General features: G+C 46.6%; 1 protein-coding gene across 4 annotated transcripts in view; it reads right to left on the reverse strand.

Moving 5' to 3' along the window:
• Positions 1-17,610: 17,610 nt before the first annotated feature.
• The window catches only part of UGGT1 (UDP-glucose glycoprotein glucosyltransferase 1), a 106,769-nt gene continuing 101,676 nt past the window's right edge, over positions 17,611-22,703 (reverse strand). For all 4 annotated transcript variants that reach the window (XR_003721203.2, XM_015109808.3, XM_028830603.2 and 1 more), the window contains 3 exons: positions 22,502-22,618; positions 21,700-21,865; positions 17,611-19,308 (listed from right to left, as the gene is read on the reverse strand). Coding sequence is in view for 3 of the 4 variants with exons in the window: in XM_015109808.3 (XP_014965294.1) it covers positions 19,283-19,308; positions 21,700-21,865; positions 22,502-22,618 (309 nt within the window). In the remaining variant the exon portion in view is untranslated. The remainder of the gene's footprint in view (positions 19,309-21,699; positions 21,866-22,501; positions 22,619-22,703) is intronic.

The raw sequence follows: 22,703 nt of genomic DNA on the forward strand, positions 1-22,703 counted from the left end.
TGGCTTCTTTCTTTTTCTGATCATTTTCCTTCACGCATTTCAGGAAGTTATCTCGGCTGCACATTAATTCTCTTGGCAAGAATCTTGCCCCGAATGTGTTTGTTTACAACAATGCCAACAGCATGCTGGGTAACACTGTAAACTCTTCCAGTTTTGCCGTGGTAACACTTGTGGGCATTCCTTTTTGAACAGTACCTTCCCTCGATGTCTACAATATCACCTTTCTTATAGATTCACATACATGTGACCAAAGGAACAACTCCATGTTTTCCAAAAGGCATAGAGAAAATATATCGGGGGCCTCTCTTCTTTCCTTCTGTGTTAGTCATTTTGGCAAATTACTGGAAGACGGTGCCATCCGAAAAAGTTACAGTTACTTTATCTTTTTGAGACAGAGTTTCACTCTTGTTGCCCAGGCTGGAGTGCTATGGCATGATCTCAGCTCACTGCAACTTCCACCTCCCAGGTTCAAGCGATTCTCTTGTCTCAGCCTCCCGAGTAGCTGGGATTACAGGCATACGCCACCATGGCCAGTTAATTTTTGTATTTCTAGTAGAGACGGGGTTTCACCACATTGATCAGGCTGGTCTCGAACTCCTGACCTCAGGTGATTCATTCACCTCAGTCTCCCAAAGTGCTGGGATTACAGACCAACAACTAGTTGGCCGGGCGCGGTGGCTCACACCTGTAATCCCAGCACTTTGGGAGGCCGAGGCAGGCGGATCACGAGGTCAGGAGATCGAGACCACCCTCGCTAATACAGTGAAACCCCGTCTCTATAAAAATACAAAAAATTAGCCGGGCGTGGTGGCGGGTACCTGTAGTCCCAGCTACTCGGGAGGCTGAGGCAGGAGAATGGCGTGAACCTGGGAGGCAGAGCTTGCAGTGAGCAGAGATTGTGCCACTGCACTCCAGCCTGGGCGACACAGCGAGACTCCGTCTCAAAAAAAAAAAAAAAAAAAAAAATTACAAAAATGAAAAAGCAAGCCACAAATGGAAATTATTTCCAAAACATATACTTGTATCTAGAACACATATATACAGCTATTATAACATAGTAAGACAAACAGTTCAATTTTTTTTTTTTTTGAAAGAGTTTCTCTCTGTTACTCAGGCTGGAGTGCAGTGGTGCCATCTTGGCTCACTGCAACCTCCTTGCCTCCCAGGTTCAAGCGATTCTCCTGCCTGAGCCCCCCAAGTAGCTGGGATTACAGGTACGTGTCACCACACCTGGCCGATTTTTGTATTTTTAGTAGAGATGGGGTTTCATCATGTTGGCCAGGCTGTTCTCAAACTTCTGACCTCAAGTGATCCACCCACCTTGGCCTCCCAAAGTCCTGGGATTACAAACGTGAGCCACCAAGCCCAGCCAGTTCAATTTTTTTAAAAGGACAAAATTTTGAACAGAGACTTCACCAGAGATGCTCTACAGATGGCAAATGAGGACATGAAAAAATAATCTCACTATCATTAGGGAAATGCAGATTAAAACTTCAATGAAAACAAAAACTTCTATAAGATACCACTGTATCTCCACTAGAAAGGCTAATTTTCATTTTGAGAGACAGGGTTTTACTGTGTGGCCCAGGCTAGAGTGCAGTGACAGAAACTTGCGGTAACCTGTAACTTCTGGTTTCAAGTGATCCTCCCGCCTCAGCTTCCAGAGGAGCTAGGGTACCCAGAGTTTGGTTCCTGCCACTGGGGGTTCATGGTCTTGCTGACTTCAAGAATGAAGCTGCAGGTCTTCACAGTATTTGCGGTGAGTGTTACAGCACAGCCCTTAAAAGTGGCATGGACCCAAAAAGTGAGCAGCAGCAAGATTTATTGTGAAGAGCAAAAGAACAAATCTTCCAGAATATGCAAGGGGACCCGAGCAGGTTGCTGCTGCTGGCTTGGGGGGTGGCCAGCTTTTATTCTTATTTGTCCCCACCCATGTTCCGTTTCTGTCCTATCCGAATGCCCTTTTTTCAATCCCTCCCTGCAATTGGCTACTTTTAGGATCCTGCTGATTGGTGTGTTTTACAGAGCACTGATTGGTGCATTTTACAATCCTCTTGCTAGCTACAGAGCACTGACTGGTGCATTTTACAATCCTAGCTACAGAGTGCTGGTTGGTGCATTTTACAATCCTCTTATAAGACAGAAAAGTTCTCTTAAGTCCCCACTCGACACAGAAAGTCCAGCTGGCTTCTCCTCTCACTGGGACTACAGCTGTGTGGGCTAATTTTTCATTTTATTTTATTTACTTATTTTTGTTTTGTAGAGACAGGGTGTCGCTATGTTGCCCAGGTTGTTCTCCAACTCCTGGCCGCAAGGATTCTCCCATCTTGGCCTTCCAGGCACTGAGATTACAGGCATGAGCCATCATGCCCAGCCCCAGAACGGCTAAAATTGTAAAAGCGAAAGTGCAGCAAAACAGCGAGTCTCATACCTTGCTGGTGGAAATGAAAAACGGTAAAATTATTTTTGGAAATCAGCCAGGCAGTCTTTTAAAAAGTCAAACATTGGCCGGGCGCGGTGGCTCAAGCCTGTAATCCCAGCACTTTGGGAGGCCGAGACGGGCGGATCACGAGTTCAGGAGATCGAGACCATCCTGGCTAACACGGTGAAACCCCGTCTCTACTAAAATACAAAAAAAATTAGCCGGGCGAGGTGGCGGGCGCCTGTAGTCCCAGCTACTCGGGAGGCTGAGGCAGGAGAATGGCGTGAACCCGGGAGGCGGGGCTTGCAGTGAGCCGAGATCCGGTCATTGCACTCCAGCCTGGGCGACAGAGCGAGACTCCGTCTCAAAAAAAAAAAAAAAAAAAAAAGTTAAACATTACCTTTCATATAATCCCACCTTCCCATTCCTAAATATGCACCCAGGAGGAATGAAAATCCACATCCATGCAAAGGCTTGTACATGAATGTCTGTGACAGCTTTTTTTTTTTTTTTTTGAGACGGAGTCTCGCTCTGTGGCCCAGGCTGGAGTGCAGCGGCCGGATCTCAGCTCACTGCAAGCTCCGCCTCCCGGGTTCCCGCCATTCTCCTGCCTCAGCCTCCCGAGTAGCTGGGACTACAGGCGCCGCCACCAAGCCCGGCTAATTTTTTGTATTTTTTAGTAGAGACGGGGTTTCACCATGTTAGCCAGGCTGGTCTCGATCTCCTGACCTCGTGATCCACCCGCCTCGGCCTCCCAAAATCCTGGGATTACAGGCTTGAGCCACCGCGCCCGGCGACAGCTTTATTTGTAATACCTGGCTGCCACCGTGACTTATCCAGGGTTCCATGGCCAGGGCGGGGTGAGCTACATTTTCACCCTGGAATTCCCTCTTGGGTCATGTGTAGAGCTTAGGTTTATGCCCATCTTCATGTTCGTAAGTATACTTGCACAGAGGGATAACAGGAAGCAGAGCATGCCGGGGACCCCTGGGGGGACAGCACTTGCCCTGCTCCGTCCTCCCGCCAGCCCTGGGCGCACAGCAGAGACGGGCGGGCTGGCGTCCATCTCCTGGAGCTGGCAAGGAAGGTGGGAGCAGGCCCAGGTCCTGCCTCATACCTCACGGTAAGGAAGGAGACCAGTACTACTCCTGCTGCCCTCCTCCCCCAACCTTGCCTAGTTCACAAGACAGGAGGAAAGTGAGAGAGAAACAAAAGTAAGATAAATAGCCAGACAACCTTGGCACCACCACCCGGCCCTAGGAGTTAAAAAAAAATAATAACATCAACCCCTGGCCTAAACTACTTGTGTTATCTGTACATTCCAGACACTGTATGAAAAAAGCATTGTAAAACTTTCTGTTAGCTGATGCATGTAGCCCCCAGTCACGTTTCCCACGCTTGCTCGATTTGTCACGGCCCTTTCACGTGGATCCCTTAAAGTTGTAAGCCTTTAAAAAGGCCAAGTATTTCTTTCTCGGGGAGCTGGGTTCTTAAGATGTGAGTCTGCCGACGCTCCCGGCCGAATAAAAAACCTCTTCCTTCTTTAATCCGGTGTCTGAGGAGTTTTGTCTACGGCTCGTCCTGCTACAACGGCACCTCCCACCCTCCTAGAGCCAGCTCTCTAAACAGCATTTTCGTCATCAAGCCCGCGAACAACTTTTTAAAGTGTTGATACTCAGGTCTGATGGAAATACAAAAACAGCACAAAACAAAGGCACTCAAATAGGGTGGTGCTGGAAGGGCGTCGTGCAACATGTATCGTTTTAAACCTTTAAAAATGTGTCAACCTTTGACCCATTTAGGACTTTATCCTAGAAAATTGGTTTAGCTGTTTTTTAAAAAAAAAAAAAAAAAAAAAAGCACTAGGCTGGGCATCGTGGTGTGCACCTGTAGTCCCTGTGCTTCGGGAGGCCGAGGCAGGAGGATCACTTGAGCCCAGGAGTTAGCAATTACAGTGAGCTGTGATGGCCCCACTGCGCTCCAGCCTGGGCTACAGAGCCAGACCTTGTCTCTTCCAATAAAAAATAAAGTGAAATAGGTAGCACCTAACACAGCCTTGATAATATGAAAAAGTAGAAACAACTGAAAATCCTCAACAATAATGTAGGAAAATAACTCCCAGCCTCAAATTTCATTTTCAGCCAAGTGTCAGGGAGACTTAAAACATCTTCAGGTGTGCAAGGACTCCAAGACACCTGCCGTGCATTCTTGTTCACAAAAGATATCCTTTGGGAAAACAAGGTGGGAAGCCAAAAGTGAGGAAGCCGTTGAACCCGGAACACAGGCTCCACCAGGGGAGAGGCAAACAGAAGGGTGGGCTGGGGAGGGGGAGTAGAACCCTGGCCTCGAGGCCACCGGCCAGAATGGGGCCCACCTGAGGATGGAGGGTGGCAGGCACAAACCGCGGATTTGAGGTGTGGAGTCGGGAAGAAGATAGAAAGGCATTTTCTGTTGGACTTCTTGGGGGAAAAACTGATGTATAGAAAACTGGACGTGAGGCCCTGTGTGGTGGCTCACTCCTGTAATCCCAGCACTTTGGGAGTCCAAGGCGGGTGGATCACTTGAGATCAGGAGTTTGAGACCAGCCTGACCAACATGGTGAAACCCCGTCTCTACTAAAAATATAAAAATTAGCTGGGTATGATGGCACGCGCCTGTAATCCCAGCTTCTCGGGAGGCTGAGACAGGAGAATCGCTTGAACTCAGGAGGCGGAGGTTGCAGTGAGCTGAGATTGTGCCATTGCACTCCAGCCTGGGCAACAGAGTGAGACTCTGTCTCAAAAGAAAAAAAGAAGAAAAAAAGAAAACTAGACACAAAAGAGAGAGAGACAAAGACAGAGAGATTTTACCCTCTGGTTAAAACAAAATAAGTTATTCCAGAAAGGAAAAAGGTTGCAGTATACAGCTTGTTTCAGCAGCAAACAACATTTGCATAATTAGAATTATTAAATCACTATTGATTTAGCCAAATTGATACTGTATTTGTCTAATAATTACTAATGATTAACACTGTATTAGTCTCCTAGGACTGCCATAACAAAATACCACAGACGGGGAGGCGTAAACAGCAGACGTTGACTTGCACACAGTTCTGGAGGCTGGAGGCCCACAATCAATGTGCTGGCAGGGTTGTTTTCCCTTGGGGCTGCTCTCCTTGACTTGCAGCTGGCCATCTTCTGTCTTCTCCCTGTATCCTGACGTGGCCCTTCTCTGTGTACACCCACGCCCAGTGTCTCTTCCTCTCATATGGTCCCTTATGACCTTATTTAAGTGTAACTACCTCTTTAAAAGCCCTACCCCTGAATACAGTCACATGGGGGCTTGGGGCTTCAACATATGTAGGGGAACACAATCCCAGTCATAATGGCTCCTAAGCTTGATGCCGTAGGAGGGGAAGAGGGGAGGCGGGAGATGCAGCTGTAGGGGAGCGGAGAGAGTCCTCAGTCTCCACACTAGGTACCAAGCAGTGGTAGTGCAGGAGGATAGGAGGATATGCTTGAGAAACTTGGAGGGGAATCCTGGGAAAAATAGCATAAAGAGTTGAAAAATATTTGCCACTAGATGAAACACAGTGGGTCAGCTTGCTGGGGGTGTGTGTGTGTGTGTGTGTGTGTGTGTGACTTTTAAAAAACAGAGACAAAGTCTTGCTATGTTGCCCAGGTTGGTCTCAAACTTCTGGGCTTTACTGATCTGCTCTCCCTGGCCTCCCAAAATTCTGGGACTCCAGGTGTGAGCCACAGCGCACAGACTCATTGAGATATATGTGATATATGTATTTTTTTCTTTCCTTCTTTTTTTTTTTTTTTTTTTTGAGATGGAGTTTCATTCTTGTTGCCCAGGCTGGAGTGCAAAGGCGTGATCTCGGCTCAGTGCAACCTCCGCCTCCCGGGTCCAATTAATTCTCCTGCCTCAGCCTACCAAGTAGCTGGGACTATAGGCACACGCCACCAAGCCTGGCTAAATTGTGTATTTTTAGTAGAGATGAGGTTTCACCATGTTGGCCACACTGGTCTGGAACTCCTGACCTCAAGTGATCCACCCACCTCAGCCTCCCAAAGTGCTGGGAGTACAGGCATGAGCCACCACGCCTGGCCGGCTCATTGATATTTTTAAGCACTACTTGACTTTTTGAACTTTGGTGGTGCACACTGTGATGGACATGCTAAAGCCACACCCCTCTCCCAGCCCACCTGAAATAGCAGTAACGAGGCTGAGTAATTAGCCTCAGTTCAAGGGACAGGCTTGGTTTGTGCCAAGTGGCTGGCTCTGGAACAGGAGAGGTTTGCCAGTCTTCGGGAAAGGTCTCTCCTGACACTAAATCCAGGGTCATCACTGTGGGAAGCCAGGTCCTCCCACCATGCGGACAAGCGAGCATGTAGCGCCGCATGCTGCGGGCAGCCATCCTAACACAGAGCTGATGCTATGGATGACGGGGCAGGGAGGCAGGAAGAACCTGAGACCTAAGGACATCTCGGAACACCTGAACCTTTCAGACAGACGACCATCCTCGCTCTGGCTTCTGATGTGTTAGCATTAGAATATTTTCTGAGTGGGTATGCCAGCCCGAGCAGGGCTTTCTCTTACACGCAGCTTAAAGGACCTGAAGAGACATACAACTGCATTCATATGCAAAATTGCTACGTAAAACTGTCTTTTAAAAAGTGGTAGATACAAGGCTAGACGCAGTGGCTCATGTCTTTAATCCCAGCCCTTTGGGAGGCTGAGGCGGGGGGATCATTTGAGGTCAGGAGTTCGAGACCAGCCTGGCCAACATGGTGAAACCCTGTCTATACTAAAAATACAAAACTTAGCTAGGTGCAGTGGTGGGTGCCTGTAATGCCAGCTACTTGGAGGCTGAAGCAGGAGAATCGTTTGAGCCCGGGAGGCAGAGGTTGCAGTGAGCTGAGATCGTCCACTGCACTCCAGCCTGGGCAACAGGGCAAGACTCTGTCTCAAAAATAAATAAATATAAATGAAAAGTAGTAGATACAATATGTCGTACTTTTAATATAGATGTATATGTGGATATAGATGCAAATATGTGAAAATGTTAATAGTAGTAATCGCTGATAGCAGGCTTTTCTTTTTTTCTTTTTTTTTTTTTGAGACGGAGTCTCTGTCGCTCAGGCTGGAGTGCAGTGACCGGATCTCAGCTCACTGCAAGCTCCGCCTCCCGGGTTTATGCCATTCTCCTGCCTCAGCCTCCCAAGTAGCTGGGACTACAGGCGCCCACCACCTCGCCCGGCTAGTTTTTTTTTGTATTTTTAGTAGAGACGGGGTTTCACCATATTAGCCAGGATGGTCTCGATCTCCTGACCTCGTGATCCGCCCGTCTCGGCCTCCCAAAGTGCTGGGATTACAGGCTTGAGCCACCGCGCCCGGCCTTTTTTGTATTTTTTAGTAGAGACGGGGTTTCACTGTGTTAGCCAGTATGGTCTCGATGTCCTGACCTTGTGATCCGCCTGTCTCAGCCTCCCAAAGTGCTGGGATTACAGCATTTTGCTTACAAATTGCATGCTTGTCATCTAGCACACTAATAAATATTACTCTTTTTTTGAAAGGATACACTAATTCTTTTTTTTTTTTTTTTTTTGAGACGGAGTCTCGCTATGTCACCCAGGCTGGAGTGCAGTGGCACGATCTGGGCTCACTGCAAGCTCCGCCTCCCGGGTTCACACCATTCTCCTGCCTCAGCCTCCCGAGTAGCTGGGACTACAGGCGCCGCCACCTCGCCCAGCTAGTTTTTTGTATTTTTAGTAGAGACTGGGTTTCACCATGTTAGCCAGGATGGTCTCGATCTCCTGACCTCGTGATCCACCCACCTCGGCCTCCCAAAGTGCTGGGATTACAGGCTTGAGCCACCGCGCCCGGCCAGGATACACTAATTCTTAAATTAATGGCTTTAGCCCAACATTTTTAGTCAGTTACAGAACAATAGCAATGGCAAAAATGTTGACAATACAGTTCATGGTCTGGTTCTCCCATCTTATGGTACAGGTTCCATCAGATGTGGTATTCCAAAAACAGGAGCTGGCTGTTTGAAAGCCATGTGTGCTCTTCTGGACCACTGCACAGGTCACAATATATTTACAAGCTTTTCCCAACTTAACCAGATGTGTTAAGGATTGTTCCACTATGCTTGGTTGATATTGTTGTGATTATAATCTTCACCAGCTGAAACCCTATCTACACACTCTTCGACAATACTGTGGGCTTCCTTAGCGCTGAAGCCAACCTCAGGGTGGGGACAACGGGTCAGGCGGGGTGGAACCCAGGCCCATTGGAGAGGACCAGGGCTTGGAGGACACTGAACCCCAACTCTTGGGACCACCCCTGCTGGGAGCCTTTTTTTTTTTTTTTTTTAGCACTTTTTTGTAGTACTTGCCTCCTACAATGAACTCTGTCAGCATTCAGTTACTCCAAAATGTTTTTATTCCAACTTTTTTTTTTTTTTTTTTTTTTGAGACAGAGTCTCCCTCGGTCACCCAGGCTGCAGTGCAATGGCATGATCCTGGCTCACTGCAACCTCCGCCTCCTGGGTTCAAGCGTTTCTCCTGCCTCAGCCTCCCGAGTAGCTGAGATTACAGGTTCCTGCCACCACACCTGGTTAATTTTTGTACTTTTGGTACACATGGGGTTTCACAATGTTGGCCAGGTTGGTCTCAAACTCCTGACCTCAGATGATCCATCCACCTTGGCCTCCCAAAGTGCTGGGATTACAGATGTGAGCCACCGCGCCTGGCCCCAAGTTCATTTTTGAGGAATATTTTCCCTGCACGTAGGATGTTAGCTCTTCTTTCAGCCTTCCATGATGTCACTCCCCCATTCCTGATGGAAAGTCAGCTGTCATTTTCCCCTACACATCAGGTGTTTTTTCCCCCCGGCTACTGCTTTTTCATGATTTTATCTTTAGTTTTCAGCATCTGACTATGATGCACCTAGGTGTGGCCTTCTTTATATTCATCCTGCTTTTGAGGGGAGGGGCTGGTGATTCCGATGAGGCCAGATGCAGATCAAGAGAGAAACGGTAAATTTGACATGGCGCGCTCAGTCCCCTGGGGAGAAACAGCACTCCACGCAGGGCCACTCAGGGGAAGCGACCACTGGTTATGGGGCACCGGGACCAGGGGAATGTGGGCAAGACCCCTGATTGTGGTTTCCCAGGAAGGAGCAGGTGAGGCAGGGGCAGCAGACTGAGGCGGACTGGAATAATCTCAGCGGGCGCTGGGCCACAGGGACTGTTGCAGGTTGACACCGCCCTGGGGTGTCAGGGTGCTGGCCTGGAGCTTGACCTGAGGAAGGGAGGTAGTTCAGGGCGTAAACCTGATTGGCTGCTCTAGAGGACTGACTGGCCTCTAGCCAAGACCTCAAAGCTAGGGCCTCAAAACTGGGTCCAAACCACATTTTTAAAAAACAGAATTTTGGCCAATATTTCTCCGTATTTTTTTTTTTCTTTTCTGCCACATTTTCTCTCCTCCTGGGATTCTAGTTACGCATTTGTTATACTGTCTCACAGTTTATTGAGTCTCTGCTCACTCTTTTTCAATCTCTTCTTCCTCTTTGTTTTTCAATTCAGATACTTTCTATTAACCCGTCTTCAAGTTCACTGACTTTTCTTCTGCAAATGAGGAAATGAGGAGATGCTGATCAAAGAGCACAAACTCTCAGTTTAAAGACAAGTTCTGTGGGGCTGGGCGTGGTGGTTCATGCCTGTAATCCTCGCACTTTGGGAGGTCAGGGTGGGCGGACTGCCTGAGGTGAGGAGTTTCAGATCAGCCTGACCAACATGGTGAATCTCTACTAAAAATACAAAAATTAGCCAGGTGCAGTGCCAGGTGCCTGTAATCCCAGCTACTCGGGAGGCTGAGGCAGGAGAATTGCTTGAACCCAGGAAGTAGAGGTTGCAGTGAGGCCAGATTGCAACATTGCACTTAAGCCTGAGCAATAGGCCAGGCGTGGGGGCTCATGCCTCTAACCCTAGCATTTTGGGAGGCTGAGGCAGGCAGATCACGAGGTCAGCAGTTTCAGACCAGCCTGAACAACATGGTGAAACCCCATCTCTACTAAAAACACAAAAATTAACCGGGCATGGTGGCGCATGCCCATAATCCCAGCTACTCAGGAGGCTGAGGCAGGAGAATTGCTTGAATCTGGGAGGCGGAGGTTGCAGTGAGCCAAGATCACACCACTGCACTCCAGCCTGGGCGACAGAGCGAGACTCCATCTCAAAAAAAAAAAAAAAAAAAAAAAAGATCAATTCTGGGGAATCTAATGTGCAGCACAGGTGGGGATGGGGTCCTAACTCAGTGGTGACAATCACACAATGCACATGTGTAGCAAATCATCACACTGTACAGCTTGAATATACACAATCTTCGTCAATTAATACATATATATATACACATATACACACACAAACAAACTCAGGACATATCAAAAGTAAGGACAATAAAAAAAGCATCCACTTATGTCTAAGAAAAACGTTTATAATTATTTTAACATTTTTATTGAATGATTTCAACACCTTGATTTATGGGTGGTTTGATTTTGTTGTTTTTTTGAGACAGGGTCTCCCTCTGTCACCCAGGCTAGAGTGCAATGACAGCTCACTGCAGCCTCACCCTCCCAGGCTCAAATAATCTTCCCACCTCAGCCTTCTGAGTAGCTAGGACTACAGGCACACACCACCACGCCTGCCTAATTTTTTGTATTTTTTGTAGAGATGGGGTTTCACCATGTTGCCCAGGCTGGTCTCGAACTCCTGGGCTCCAGTGATCCATCCACCTCAGCTTCCCAAAGTCCTGGGGTCACAGGTGTGTGCCACCGCACCAGCCTGATTTCTTTTCTTGATTACATGTCACATGTTCCCACTTCCTCTCATGCCTACTGACATGGTTATATACTGGACATTCTGAATAATATACTGTCAGGCCTCTGAGTCCAAGCCAAGCCATCGCATCCCCTGTGACTTGCACGTGTACGCCCAGATGGCCTGAGGTAACTGAAGAATCACAAAAGAAGTGCAAATGCCCTGCCTCGCCTTAACCGATGACATTCCAACACAAAAGAAGTGAAAATGGCCGGTCCTTGCCTTAAGCGATATTATCTTGTGAAATTCCTTTTCCTGGCTCATCCTGGCTCAAAAAGCTCCCCCACTGAGCACCTTGTGACCCTGCCTGCCAGAGAACCACCCCCCTTTGACTGTAATTTTCCTTTACCTACCCAAATCCTATAAAACGGCCCCACCCTCATCTCCCTTCGTTGACTCTCTTTTCGGACTCAGCCCGCCTGCGCCCAGGTGAATAAACAGCCATGTGGCTCACACAAAGCCTGTTTGGTGGTCGCTTCACACGGACGCGCATGACATATACTACAGAGACTCTAGATTCAGTTTTTTCCCACAAAAACTGTTTGTTTTAGTAGAGTTCTGTTAAGCCTTCATTTTAGGCTTTATGAAGGTAGGTCTATTTTAGTTTTGCTCTCAGTCCTAGACCCTAGATTGGAGTTCTGTGATGTGGTCCTAATCCTAAGGCCTACAACCTGGGTTTTCAATGGAAAGTCTGAAATAGTTACCAAATTCCTCTAATTTGATGAAACATGAACTCTAAACCTCTTCTCCCCAGCACATCTTCTGAAATCTCTGCTCAGCTTTTCCAGCCTTCCAAGTGTGGCTTTCCGTTTGGAATTCTGCCGTTTATGTACAACACAGGAACCCGCCAAGAACCTGACGAGACTATACAAGGCAAAGTTGGGGGCTTCTGTGGTTTCCTCCTTTCTGGGATGTGCCCCCACACCAGTGTGCAGCTGCCAAGAATGTCCTGAAGTGACTTGGCTCCTGGGCCTAGTAAGACTGCCACCTTCTGTTTCATTCCCTGTGAGCCACATGAGGAACAGCCCCTCAGATGTGGCTCTGACCCAGTGTGCTTCCCTTCTTCTGATGGCTGGTCCCCTCCCTCTTGCCTATATCTCAGCAGGCTTCAGTGCATGTCAATAGTGCGTGTAATGATCAGGCGTAGGCTGGTCTGATACAAGCTGCTGTGCCCTTCCTGGAAGTCAGACTGTAATCAGATGTTTAAATGTTAAAATAAACTCCAACTTCCTTTTCTTTATCTGGATGATAGATACGCTAGTGCTTTCACTTTGTGAAAATCAATCAAGGTGTATGTTTATGTCCTTTTCAACATGTGCTACAGACCTCAATACAAAGTTTACTACAAGACCCATTTCGTGCCAGCACCCAGTTTAAACCCCTCAGGGGCCTTCTTGTGCCCCCAGGATCAAACCCATTCCCCCTCTCCTGGCCATGAGCAGGCTTCCATGCAACCCCCTCGATGACACTAGCTCAAGCTCCTCCTCTCTGCCCACCCCTCGCCCACAGGGATCGCCCTCCTTAGTCCTCAGGCTGCAACCTGAGCACCACCTCCTGGTAGCAGGTGTTCCTGACCAGCAAGTCCCTGCTCCTGCACCTTAGGGCCCTCTCTTGTGCCCTCACAGGCAGCAGGCCCCCCTCCCCGCCCTCCCCATCATCACACAGAGCCTACATCCTCCATGCATATCCACCCTGGAGTAGGAGCTCAGAGAACTGGCAAAATGCAAAGTCCATGCCACCCGCCTAAGGAACTCCGCGGGCCCAGGGGTCTCATGACACCTTCTTGCCTTGAGGTTCCCCCTCCCAACCCACCCGTTATGCCAGCCTGCCGAGTTCTGCCTGGGGCAGCTCCCAGAGGCTGAGGACCTGGAGGAGACCTGGGTGCTATCCTCAGATTCCAAAGAACTGGCTGCCACCCGAAGCCAGCCCCAGCAGCAAACAAGACTCAGGTAAAGCCCTCGTTCCTCCATCGGGTTTGCAGCTTCCACCAGATGAACAGGTCGGACTCTGCAGTCTACCAATCTGCCCTCCCTAAACACAAACGCCGGATGACTGCGCAGGTGTAGAGAAGAGAGGAAAAGTTTATTGTTGAGCAGACCTTATTTTCATTACAGTACCACGAAGTTCCTTCTCAGTTCCCTTCGAGGGCAGAGATTCTGCAGACATTTAAAAGCCCAATGCTGTTCCCAAGCAAGGGCAGCACCTGACAACAATGTTGCATTTAATGGAGCAGGATTACAGTAAATTTGGATATTCATAAAGAAAGTACATAGTTTCCTTAAAAATTCTAACAGTTTCCCACCTTTCTTTTGTTATTACCATGAATAACTGGTTGGCTGAAAAACATGGTACTTGAGATCATCTTTTGTTGTCAACCTTAGGTGAATGTGTTTTGCTTTTTGTTGTTGTTGTTAAGAATTGTTATGCCCATTTCTCTGGAAATCTCAAAGGTGACAAGTAAGGCAAGGCGCACAGTACACTCCTGTCCCACTGCAACCTTCCCCGGCCGGCCCCTGCACTGCTGAGTATCTGTGAAAGACTCAGGAGAGGACCATTTGCAAATCCTCAAACCCCTGGCCTCGGGTGATCTGCCCGCCTAGGCTTCCCAAGGTGCTAGGATTACAGGCGTGAGCCACCATGCCCGGCGCTTGCGAACACTGACCATGGAGTTTAACCTTCATGGGCTCCTTCTAGGAAGCAGGTGGCTGCTTGCCGCACGCAGACTTGTAGTTTGTTTTTATAAATTGTCACTGATCAATGAGAGCCTGAGGGAAGGGACCCTCTACTCAATTCATAGACTTCCTGCTACTACTGCCTCCCAGAAGTGTCATTTCTGTATACAGAGAAATGAAAGACCGAAGAATGAACGAGAAATCTGTATCCTGCAGGCATTTCAGGTGTATACCCTGAAATACCAACCACCACTGAACTTCATGATGTCTCATTTGTTTGAATTCAGGTAATTACCAAAATCCTGATTAAGATCTTTCCCTCACTACCTCAAGGCAGAGAAAACATGAATTTAAAAAAGTCATCTTGCCAAACTACACACATGACAAGCTATATTTAACTCCAATCATCCCACAAAAATGTGCCCATAAAATCAAGTACTTAAAAAACTAATTATTAAAATTACACAACAATGGGCCAGGCGAAGTGGCTCACGCCTGTAATCCCAGCACTTTGGGAGCAATGTGGGTGGATCACTTGAGGTCAGGAGTTTGAGACCACCCTGGTCAACACGGCAAAACCCTGTCTCTACTAAAAATACAAAAATTAGCCAGGCGGGTGGCGGGCACCTGTAATCCCAGCTACTCAGGAGGCTGAGTCAGGAGAATCGCTTGATCCCGGGAGGCAGAGGCTGCAGTGAGCTGAGATCGTGCCACTGCACTCCAGCCTGGGCAACAGAGCGAGACTCCGTCTCAAAAAAAAAAAAAAAAGCAAAAATTAGCCGGGCGTGGTGGCGCACACCTGTAATCTCAGCTTCACTTGGGAGGCTGAGGCAGGAGGATCACTTGAACCCAGGAGGCAGAGGTTGCAGTGAGCCGAGATCACACCATTGTACTCCAGCCTGGGCAACAGCAGCAAATCTCTGTCTCAGGGGGAAAAGAAAACACACTCAACAACGGAATACAAATATTTAAATAACTGCACATAATACACCCTCCATTTTTGTTACCAAGAGAAGGCTTCCATCAGGTGGCTTTACCAACACATTTCCACTCCCATGAAATGCAATACCATAGTACTAATATTCTATTCAGAAAAAGACTAGAATGCCCTTGTAACTCTTTTTCTTTTTTCCCTTGTAACTCTTGAGTTATTTCTTTTAATCATTCAGGCCAAATTAGGTATGGCAATTTTAGAAAAGGATTGCTTTCAAGTATCTAACTAGACTTCCGGAGGGTGGGGGAGGAAGGGGGTCATTTTACACTTGTCACTATCAGGGTGGCATCTGACTGTCCAGGTCACGGGGTCAGTGGAGTAGGTTTCCTGGCTAAGGGAAACTCTGGGAGTTCTTTCCTCTCTACCACCTGGGCCAGGATCTTCCCCCTGTCCCTAGCTCTTGGCCCTCTACTCAGGGACTTGGTCCCCACAATCAGATGAAAACTCATTCAGGCAGAGCCTTGACAAGGTTCAGAACACGAGGGCTTGGCCGGATGTAGTGGCTCACGCCTGTAATCCCAACACTTTGGGAGGCCAAGGTGGGCGGATCACCCGAGGTCAGGAGTTCGAGACCAGCCTGGCCAACCAACATGGTAAAACCCGTCTCTACTAAAAACACAAAAATTAACCAGGCATGGTGGCAGGCACCTGTAATCCCAGCTACTCGGGAGGCTGAGGCGGGAGAATTGTTTGAACTTGGGAGGCAGAGGTTGCAGTGAGCCAAGATCGCACCACTGCACTCCAGCCTGGGTGACCACACTGCACTCCAGCCTGGGTGACGGAATGAGACTCTTTCAAACAAACAAACAAACAAACAAACAAACAAACAAAAAACCTCATGAGGGCTTAAGGACAGCCGAGCAAATCAAGCTCCATTTATGGAAACCGGTTTTTTTTTTTTAATTTAATTTTTTTTTAGACGGAGTCTCGCTCTATCACCAGGCTGGAGTGCAGTGGCGCGATCTTGGCTCACTGCAACCTCTGCCTCCTGGGTTCAAGTGATTCTCCTGCCTCAGCCTCCCGAATAGCTAGGGCTACAGGCGTGCGCCACCATGCCCAGCTAATTTTTGTATCTTTAGTAGAGACGGGGTTTCACCATGTTAGCCAGGATGGTCTCAATCTCCTGACCTCATAATCTGCCCACCTCAGCTTCCCAAAGTGCTGGGATTACAGGTTTAAGCCACCGTGCCTGGCCGGAATCTGTTTCTTAACATACATCATGCATGTAATCTGTGCTCTCCCGAGGCATTCACCCAAGTAGACAGGCAAGCATCTATGTGTTCAATTTGAAATGCAACAATGACAGATGTACAACTTTATCACTCTTACAGAAACTAACATGCCATCCATTACTCTCCATGTGGGAAACATTCAGTAAACTTCTAAAACCAAACACAGGACTCTGGCATATCCCCACACCCCCAGCAGCAGCTGTGACAGGCTTTGATCTCAACCAAATGCCACTGTTCACAGAACACAAAAACAGGCTCATGGTGCTGCATGTCACTCTGACGTATCACAGTATTTCATATTACGCTGTCACTTACTCAGAAACAAAAGTCTCCACTATGGCATGATTGAGAGAAAATAATTCATTATATATAAATAACAGCTAAGAACAACATACTGTGAACAGTTTCCAGACTCTGAACATTGAACACAATCAATTCTTACTTTTTGGGGGAAAAATCTCTTACCTATCTTTTCCGTTACAGTATGCCTTCTTGGAGACAATATTTTAGTGGTAACATCATTTTCTGGGGCATTCAGTTAATTTTGAAAGATGACTATGCCACATGAACCAAAAAAGAAACTGGCAGGAGGAGGAGGGTCCTGGACCATTCCGGAAGTAAGCTGGGTCTTGCATTATTCAGAGTCAACTATTCAGCTGACTTTTGTCAGGGTGGTGGCAGAGAAGAGGCAATGAGTGACACCAGGACATACACAGCACACAGAGAACATGGTCTACTCTTTGTCTTCCTTGCACAGAACAAACATAAGAGGCTTGGTAGAAAGACATGGGGAAAGGTGCCATGGGGGCCAGCATCTGGAAAACATACACCTCGGCGATTTGAGTATTTCCCGTTCAACCTCCTGGATGATAAACCGGGAAAAGGCACCCTTCTGCCCACATTGTGGACAGCAGCAGCCACGTCTCTGAATGCTTCATTCAGTGTGAAGATGCAGCTTGAACAAAAGGTTTTTTTTGTTTGTTTTCTGAGACGGAGTTTTGCTCTGTCACCCAGACTGGAGTGCAGTAGTGCGATCTCAGCTCACTGCAACCTCTGCCTCCCGGGTTCAAGCGATTCTCCTGTCTCAGCCTCCTGAGTAGCTGGGATTACAGGCGTGAGCCACCACACCCGGCTAATTTTTCTATTTTTGGTAGAGGGGGTGTTTCATCATATTGGCCAGGCTGGTCTTGAACTCCTGACCTCATGATCCACCAGCCTCGGCCTCCCAAAGTGCTGGGATTACAGGCGTGAGCCACCACGCCTGGCCAAACAAAAGTTTTTTAATCTCACTGATTCCATCTCTCAGCTGCTCTGACCAGGGGGGCAGGGCGGGAAAAGTCATGCCACAGCCTCTGCCCACAGCAGCCATTCTGAGGTGCCTTTTCAGCCTCTCATCCTTTTTTGAGCTCTCCTCTCCTTAATTTTTGTTTTGTTTTGTTTTCCTTGTACCCGTTAATCCCCTCCATTTTTTCTTGAATTATAAAAGCAAAGTCAAAAGGTCCTTCGGGATGACTGGGAGGCTTCCTAGGCTAACTTTTGTATTTGAAAATGGAAAAAATAAATTACTTGATATTTGTGATAAAACTTAAGATTTCTTAAAAAGTCTGCACATCAATATATTACCTGGCTTAGAAGGGTGAGGGCACAGCTATCCATCTGCACCCTCTCCTATTTTTTAAAAACAGGCAAAATATGTAAGAAAAGGCTGGTGCACATTGGAAGACAGAGCGTGCCTGTCTATGCCAGTGCTGCTGTGCCCTGCAGCCTGGCAGATGGAGTCAGATGCCGAGGCCTCACGCCCACTCAGGCCAACAACATACCCAAGACTCGACAGCCCGTTCACCAGCACAGGCTGCCCCGAGGGGCAACACTGGCTGTGGAAGTGAAGACACACAAAGCAGGGACTAAAGGCAAATGGGGCTTCATGATGCAGAGACATGAAGACAGAATTGCTGTGGGCGCCAAAGGTAACCTGCAGTGCTCAAATAAAAGGAAAACAGGACAGAAAGCCACATGTTCCACAAGCAGAATCATTCCTGGTCTTAGATCTGAGGGCATTTGTAGAGGAAAGTCCAAGGCAATGTCCCCTGGGTCTGAGAGAAAATCCCGCGCAGGAGAGGGCAGACAATGCGATGCTCGTCTTGAGGGAGCCTGACCCTGATCCTGACGGGCTGGATACGAGGGAGGTTGAGTATGGCTGTATCCAGTAAGGAAACTGGTAACAGACTTTTCTAGAAAGTGGAAAGAAAAAGCAAAGACTTTCACAGATATAAAATTTGTTTTCAAAACAATTTCCTAGAAAGTTCACTGTGGTTGGGTGGGGAATAAGTGTAACATTTTCATTTCAAATGAGCCGTGGTGCTACTAATGGATTATAAAAGAGGATGGCCAGTTCTGGTCTTCCTTCCCTTCCCATAACCCCCGGAACGTTCCTACTCCTGATATTTTCCCTACCCTCACTGCAACCCACCGCCATCCCGGCCCAAAATTAATTTGCCCAGCCACTGCACTGAACCAGCCTTGACACACAATTGTCGGTTGGATTTCAGTTAAACAATGCACCTAATGCGTGGGAAGAGAAAGTGGGGAGGGCACAAGGAGCATGTTGGCATCAACCTGGAGATGTGTGGACCTTGGACAGAGCTTCTGCCGGCCAGACCCTGGGGAGCATGGGCATCTGCAGCACAGGGCAGGCTGCAGGTAAACTGAGGTAAGGAAGAACATGGCGGCTTTAGCTGGCCCTGCTTTCTGAGACACCGCAGCATGTGTGTGCTCTTGGGTGTGGGCACCAAAAAACCCATTTCCTTCCAGTTGCTGCTGCCGTTCCACCCTCTGGCTAGAAGAATGCTCTTTACAGAGTCCAGAAGATCAGCCACTTGGTCTTCCTCTGAGGTACAATTCCAATAGAGCTTTAATCCCAAAGATCCAGCGGCCACCAGAGTGCAGAAGTCAGAATCAAATGCTCAGAATCAAAAGGTGTGGCACTCTTGCCCAGCCAGTTTATCAGCAGTTGTATAGACAGATCAGAAAAAACTAATATTTAGTATAAAAACTGTTTTTCAAACGGGGTAATTTCCTGTCCTTCTCCAGAGATCATAATTCTTCATGTTTCTGAGGACCTAAGGAAAAGGAGAACCACAGAAAAGAAAACAGATGATCTTCAAATTACAAACACCACTGAGTGGGCATTTTTCATCGCCGGAACTTACTCTTTGTACCTCCACCTCCATCTTATCTCACTTACTACATCTTTGGGATTTGTGTTTTTGTACTGTATTTTGAAAGCAAAAACTAAATTAAGGATTTTTTAAAAATGGAAACTATCTGTAAATCCCACTCCAACTGAATTGGTTTTTGTTTTTTTTTTTGAGATGGAGTCTCGCTCTGTCGCCCAGGCTGGAGTGCAGTGGCCGGATCTCAGCTCACTGCAAGCTCCGCCTCCCGGGTTCACGCCATTTCTCCTGCCTCAGCCTCCCAAGTACCTGGGACTACAGGCGCCGCCACCTCGCCAGGCTAGTTTTTTTTTTTTTTTTTTTGTATTTTTTTAGTAGAGACGGGGTTTCACCGTGTTAGCCAGGATGATCTCGATCTCCTGACCTCGTGATCCGCCCGTCTCGGCCTCCCAAAGTGCTGAGATTACAGGCGTGAGCCACCGCGCCCTGCCAACTGACTTGTTTTTACAAATACAATATTTACTTTCAGTAAACATGCATGCATTTTTTTAGTCGGGATTTTTCTTTTATCATTTAATAGCATCTAAACATTTTCTGTGTATCAGTGTAGCTCATTCTTGGATGTTTAAACTGTTTTTAATGCTTTTGGCTTACAAGTAATAGTAAAATAAATTTTTTTCATGTATATAACTTGATTATTTCTTTAAGATATATTCTCAAGAGAGTAATTACTGAGGGTATAACGCCTTGAAGGCTTCTAATGGCAGGTGTACTGCTTTTCAACAAGGGCGATTCGAATGCACAAAGCTTCATCAAGGTAGATCCACAACAGTTTCGTCACCATCTCCCAAACAAATGGCATTATCACTATGTCTGTTTTCTTCCACGTCGCAGATACTAGTGACGGAGCGCTTTAATTTGATTAGTTTCCTCAAATTCATTTATGATTTGTGTTTCCTCTTACTTGAACAGTGTGTCCACATTCTTTGCCCATTTATCTATGGAAATTCTCAGGGTTTTACTGACGAATCTGAATTAATTATTGTTATGGTTACTATGTAACCTTCCAGCTGTGATATTTAGTATCATAGTACAGTCTGAGAGATATACAGGCAAATCACTCAAGATCCATGTTCTGGATATTTTTATTTTGAGACAGGGTCTTGCTCGGTCACAGGTTCTCTCTCTGTTACCTAGGCTGGAGTGCAGTCGCTCACTGCAACCCTGACCTCCCAGGCTCAAGCAATCCTCCCACCTCAGCCTCCTGAGAGACTAGGATTATAGGCATGAGCCACTGCGCCCAGCACTTTTTTGGAATTCGTCTAAAGCAGAATAAATCTAAAAAATCCAGAGCCCATCTACATATCAAAACATCACTATGGACTGCACAAATATGTACAATTATTATGTGACAGTTTAAAAGTAAATATGTTTAAATTTTTTCTTAAATCTAGAGCCCAGCTTATTAATATTTTAAGTCACTTTCGTATTCTAATGATTTTTTCAAGTAGCTATTATTCAAGACACACACAACAGGGAAAACATTAAAAGACTTAACGCTAAATTAAATACAAGCATTCCATCTCCATCCCAACATGCTTGTTTTAAAGAATACTTTTTTCGGCCAGGCGCAGTAGCTCACATCTGTAATCCCAGCACTTTGGGAGGCTGAGGCGGGTGGATCACTTGAGTCAGGAGTTCAAGACCAGCCTGGGCAACATGGTGAAACCCTGTCTCTACTAAAAATACAAAAAATAAAAAATAAATAAAAAGTTAGCTGGGCATGGTGGTGCATGCCTATAATTCCAGCTACTTGGGAGGCTGAGGCATGAGAAGTGCGTGAACCTGGGAGGTGGAGGTTGCAGTGAGCCAAGATCATGCCACTGCACTCCAGCCTGGGCAACAGAGTGAGACTCTGTCTTAAAAAAAAAAGAATAGTTTTTTCAAATACATATTTGTCTTGATCTAAATTTATTCATTCACTAGTACACTGACAGATTTAATGAAAAAAACAAGGAATCTGACAAGAACTCCGCAAAAGGTTTGGTTTATGTATCACAAAACTCATGAACTTAAATAATTATAATCATAATTAAAATCCCTTTCTCTTCCTCACAAGAAAATTGAAAAAAAAAAAAAAAAAGGCAATTGCATTACTAAATACTGCTTAGAAGACCAACATAAAAGGAAAATGAAAAATATACACCGGTCGATGTCAGAATGGAAGAATCAATAGGAGATTTTTCTCTTCCTTTTATCCATTATTCTATTGTCCTTACAACAAACAAATCATAAATGGAAAGAAGCACTGTCCCAAAGCCAGCGGTTTGTGTTTACCTTCTCGGCGGGGTTCTTCTGCCTTCTCTTTGTACAGCGTTCCCGTTTCCTTCTCCTTCTGAAAGCGGAGCTGGAGCTGTTTGATCTCTTGGTCGTAGTCCTGCCACTCTGGGACAATTCGCACGGCTGCTTCCAGTTTGGGCTCTTTGGTCATTGGATTATTACACTGTGAAAACCAAAAGAACACACTTCAGCTGAGTTGAAGAAAGGCCACATCATAGAGAATTCAAAGGTTCTTGGGTTACAAGTCCTAACTAGACAAAAACACAATTGTAAGGAACCAAATGATACACTACCGGAAGCAATATGGTAGTGCGCTATGGAAAGCTGTATTTACATCTGCAAAGAATGTGTGAGTGGCTACTGAAAGGCAGAAAAAGTAAAGTCCATTTGGAAAAACTACAAGGCGCAGAGATCAACTGGAAGCCAAGGAGCGGCTCAGCAGATTGTAAGTCGTGGGAACAGTCCCATTAAGTGCTCAGGGGTTTGGTTTCCTAACGTAAGTGGGGAAATAAAACCACTGAAGTATTCTATAAGGTAAGAATATTCTGTAAGAATAGCCCTGAAAAACCAAATACTTATACTTACTATACAACAAACGATACTTATTCTATAAGATAAGAATATTTATAAGAATATTCTCTAAGATAATTATAGCCCTGACAAAAACTATACAATTACAGAGAAAGTCTAAATAAGAATCTAGGAAATTCTGAAATTTAAGAATCTAAATAAAAATCATTAATCATGATTCGCTCATACATCCACTGGATGAACATGCAGAAGCACCGCACACACTTACCAAATCAATGGTTTTTGCCCTTTTCTTAGAGGCGTCATCACACCACGTTTCACACCAAAGCCATTCTTGAGGGAGGGATTTAATTGGCACCTGATGGATCATGTTATTGGGCAGATCCTGTTTGGTTAAAAATAAAAATAAAACACATGTATCTAAAGTTCTGGTGGTACTTATTTATTTATTTATTGAGAGATGGGGTCTC

Source organism: Macaca mulatta, chromosome 12 (genome assembly GCF_049350105.2).
Source record: "Macaca mulatta isolate MMU2019108-1 chromosome 12, T2T-MMU8v2.0, whole genome shotgun sequence".
NCBI classification, from domain to species: domain Eukaryota; kingdom Metazoa; phylum Chordata; class Mammalia; order Primates; family Cercopithecidae; genus Macaca; species Macaca mulatta.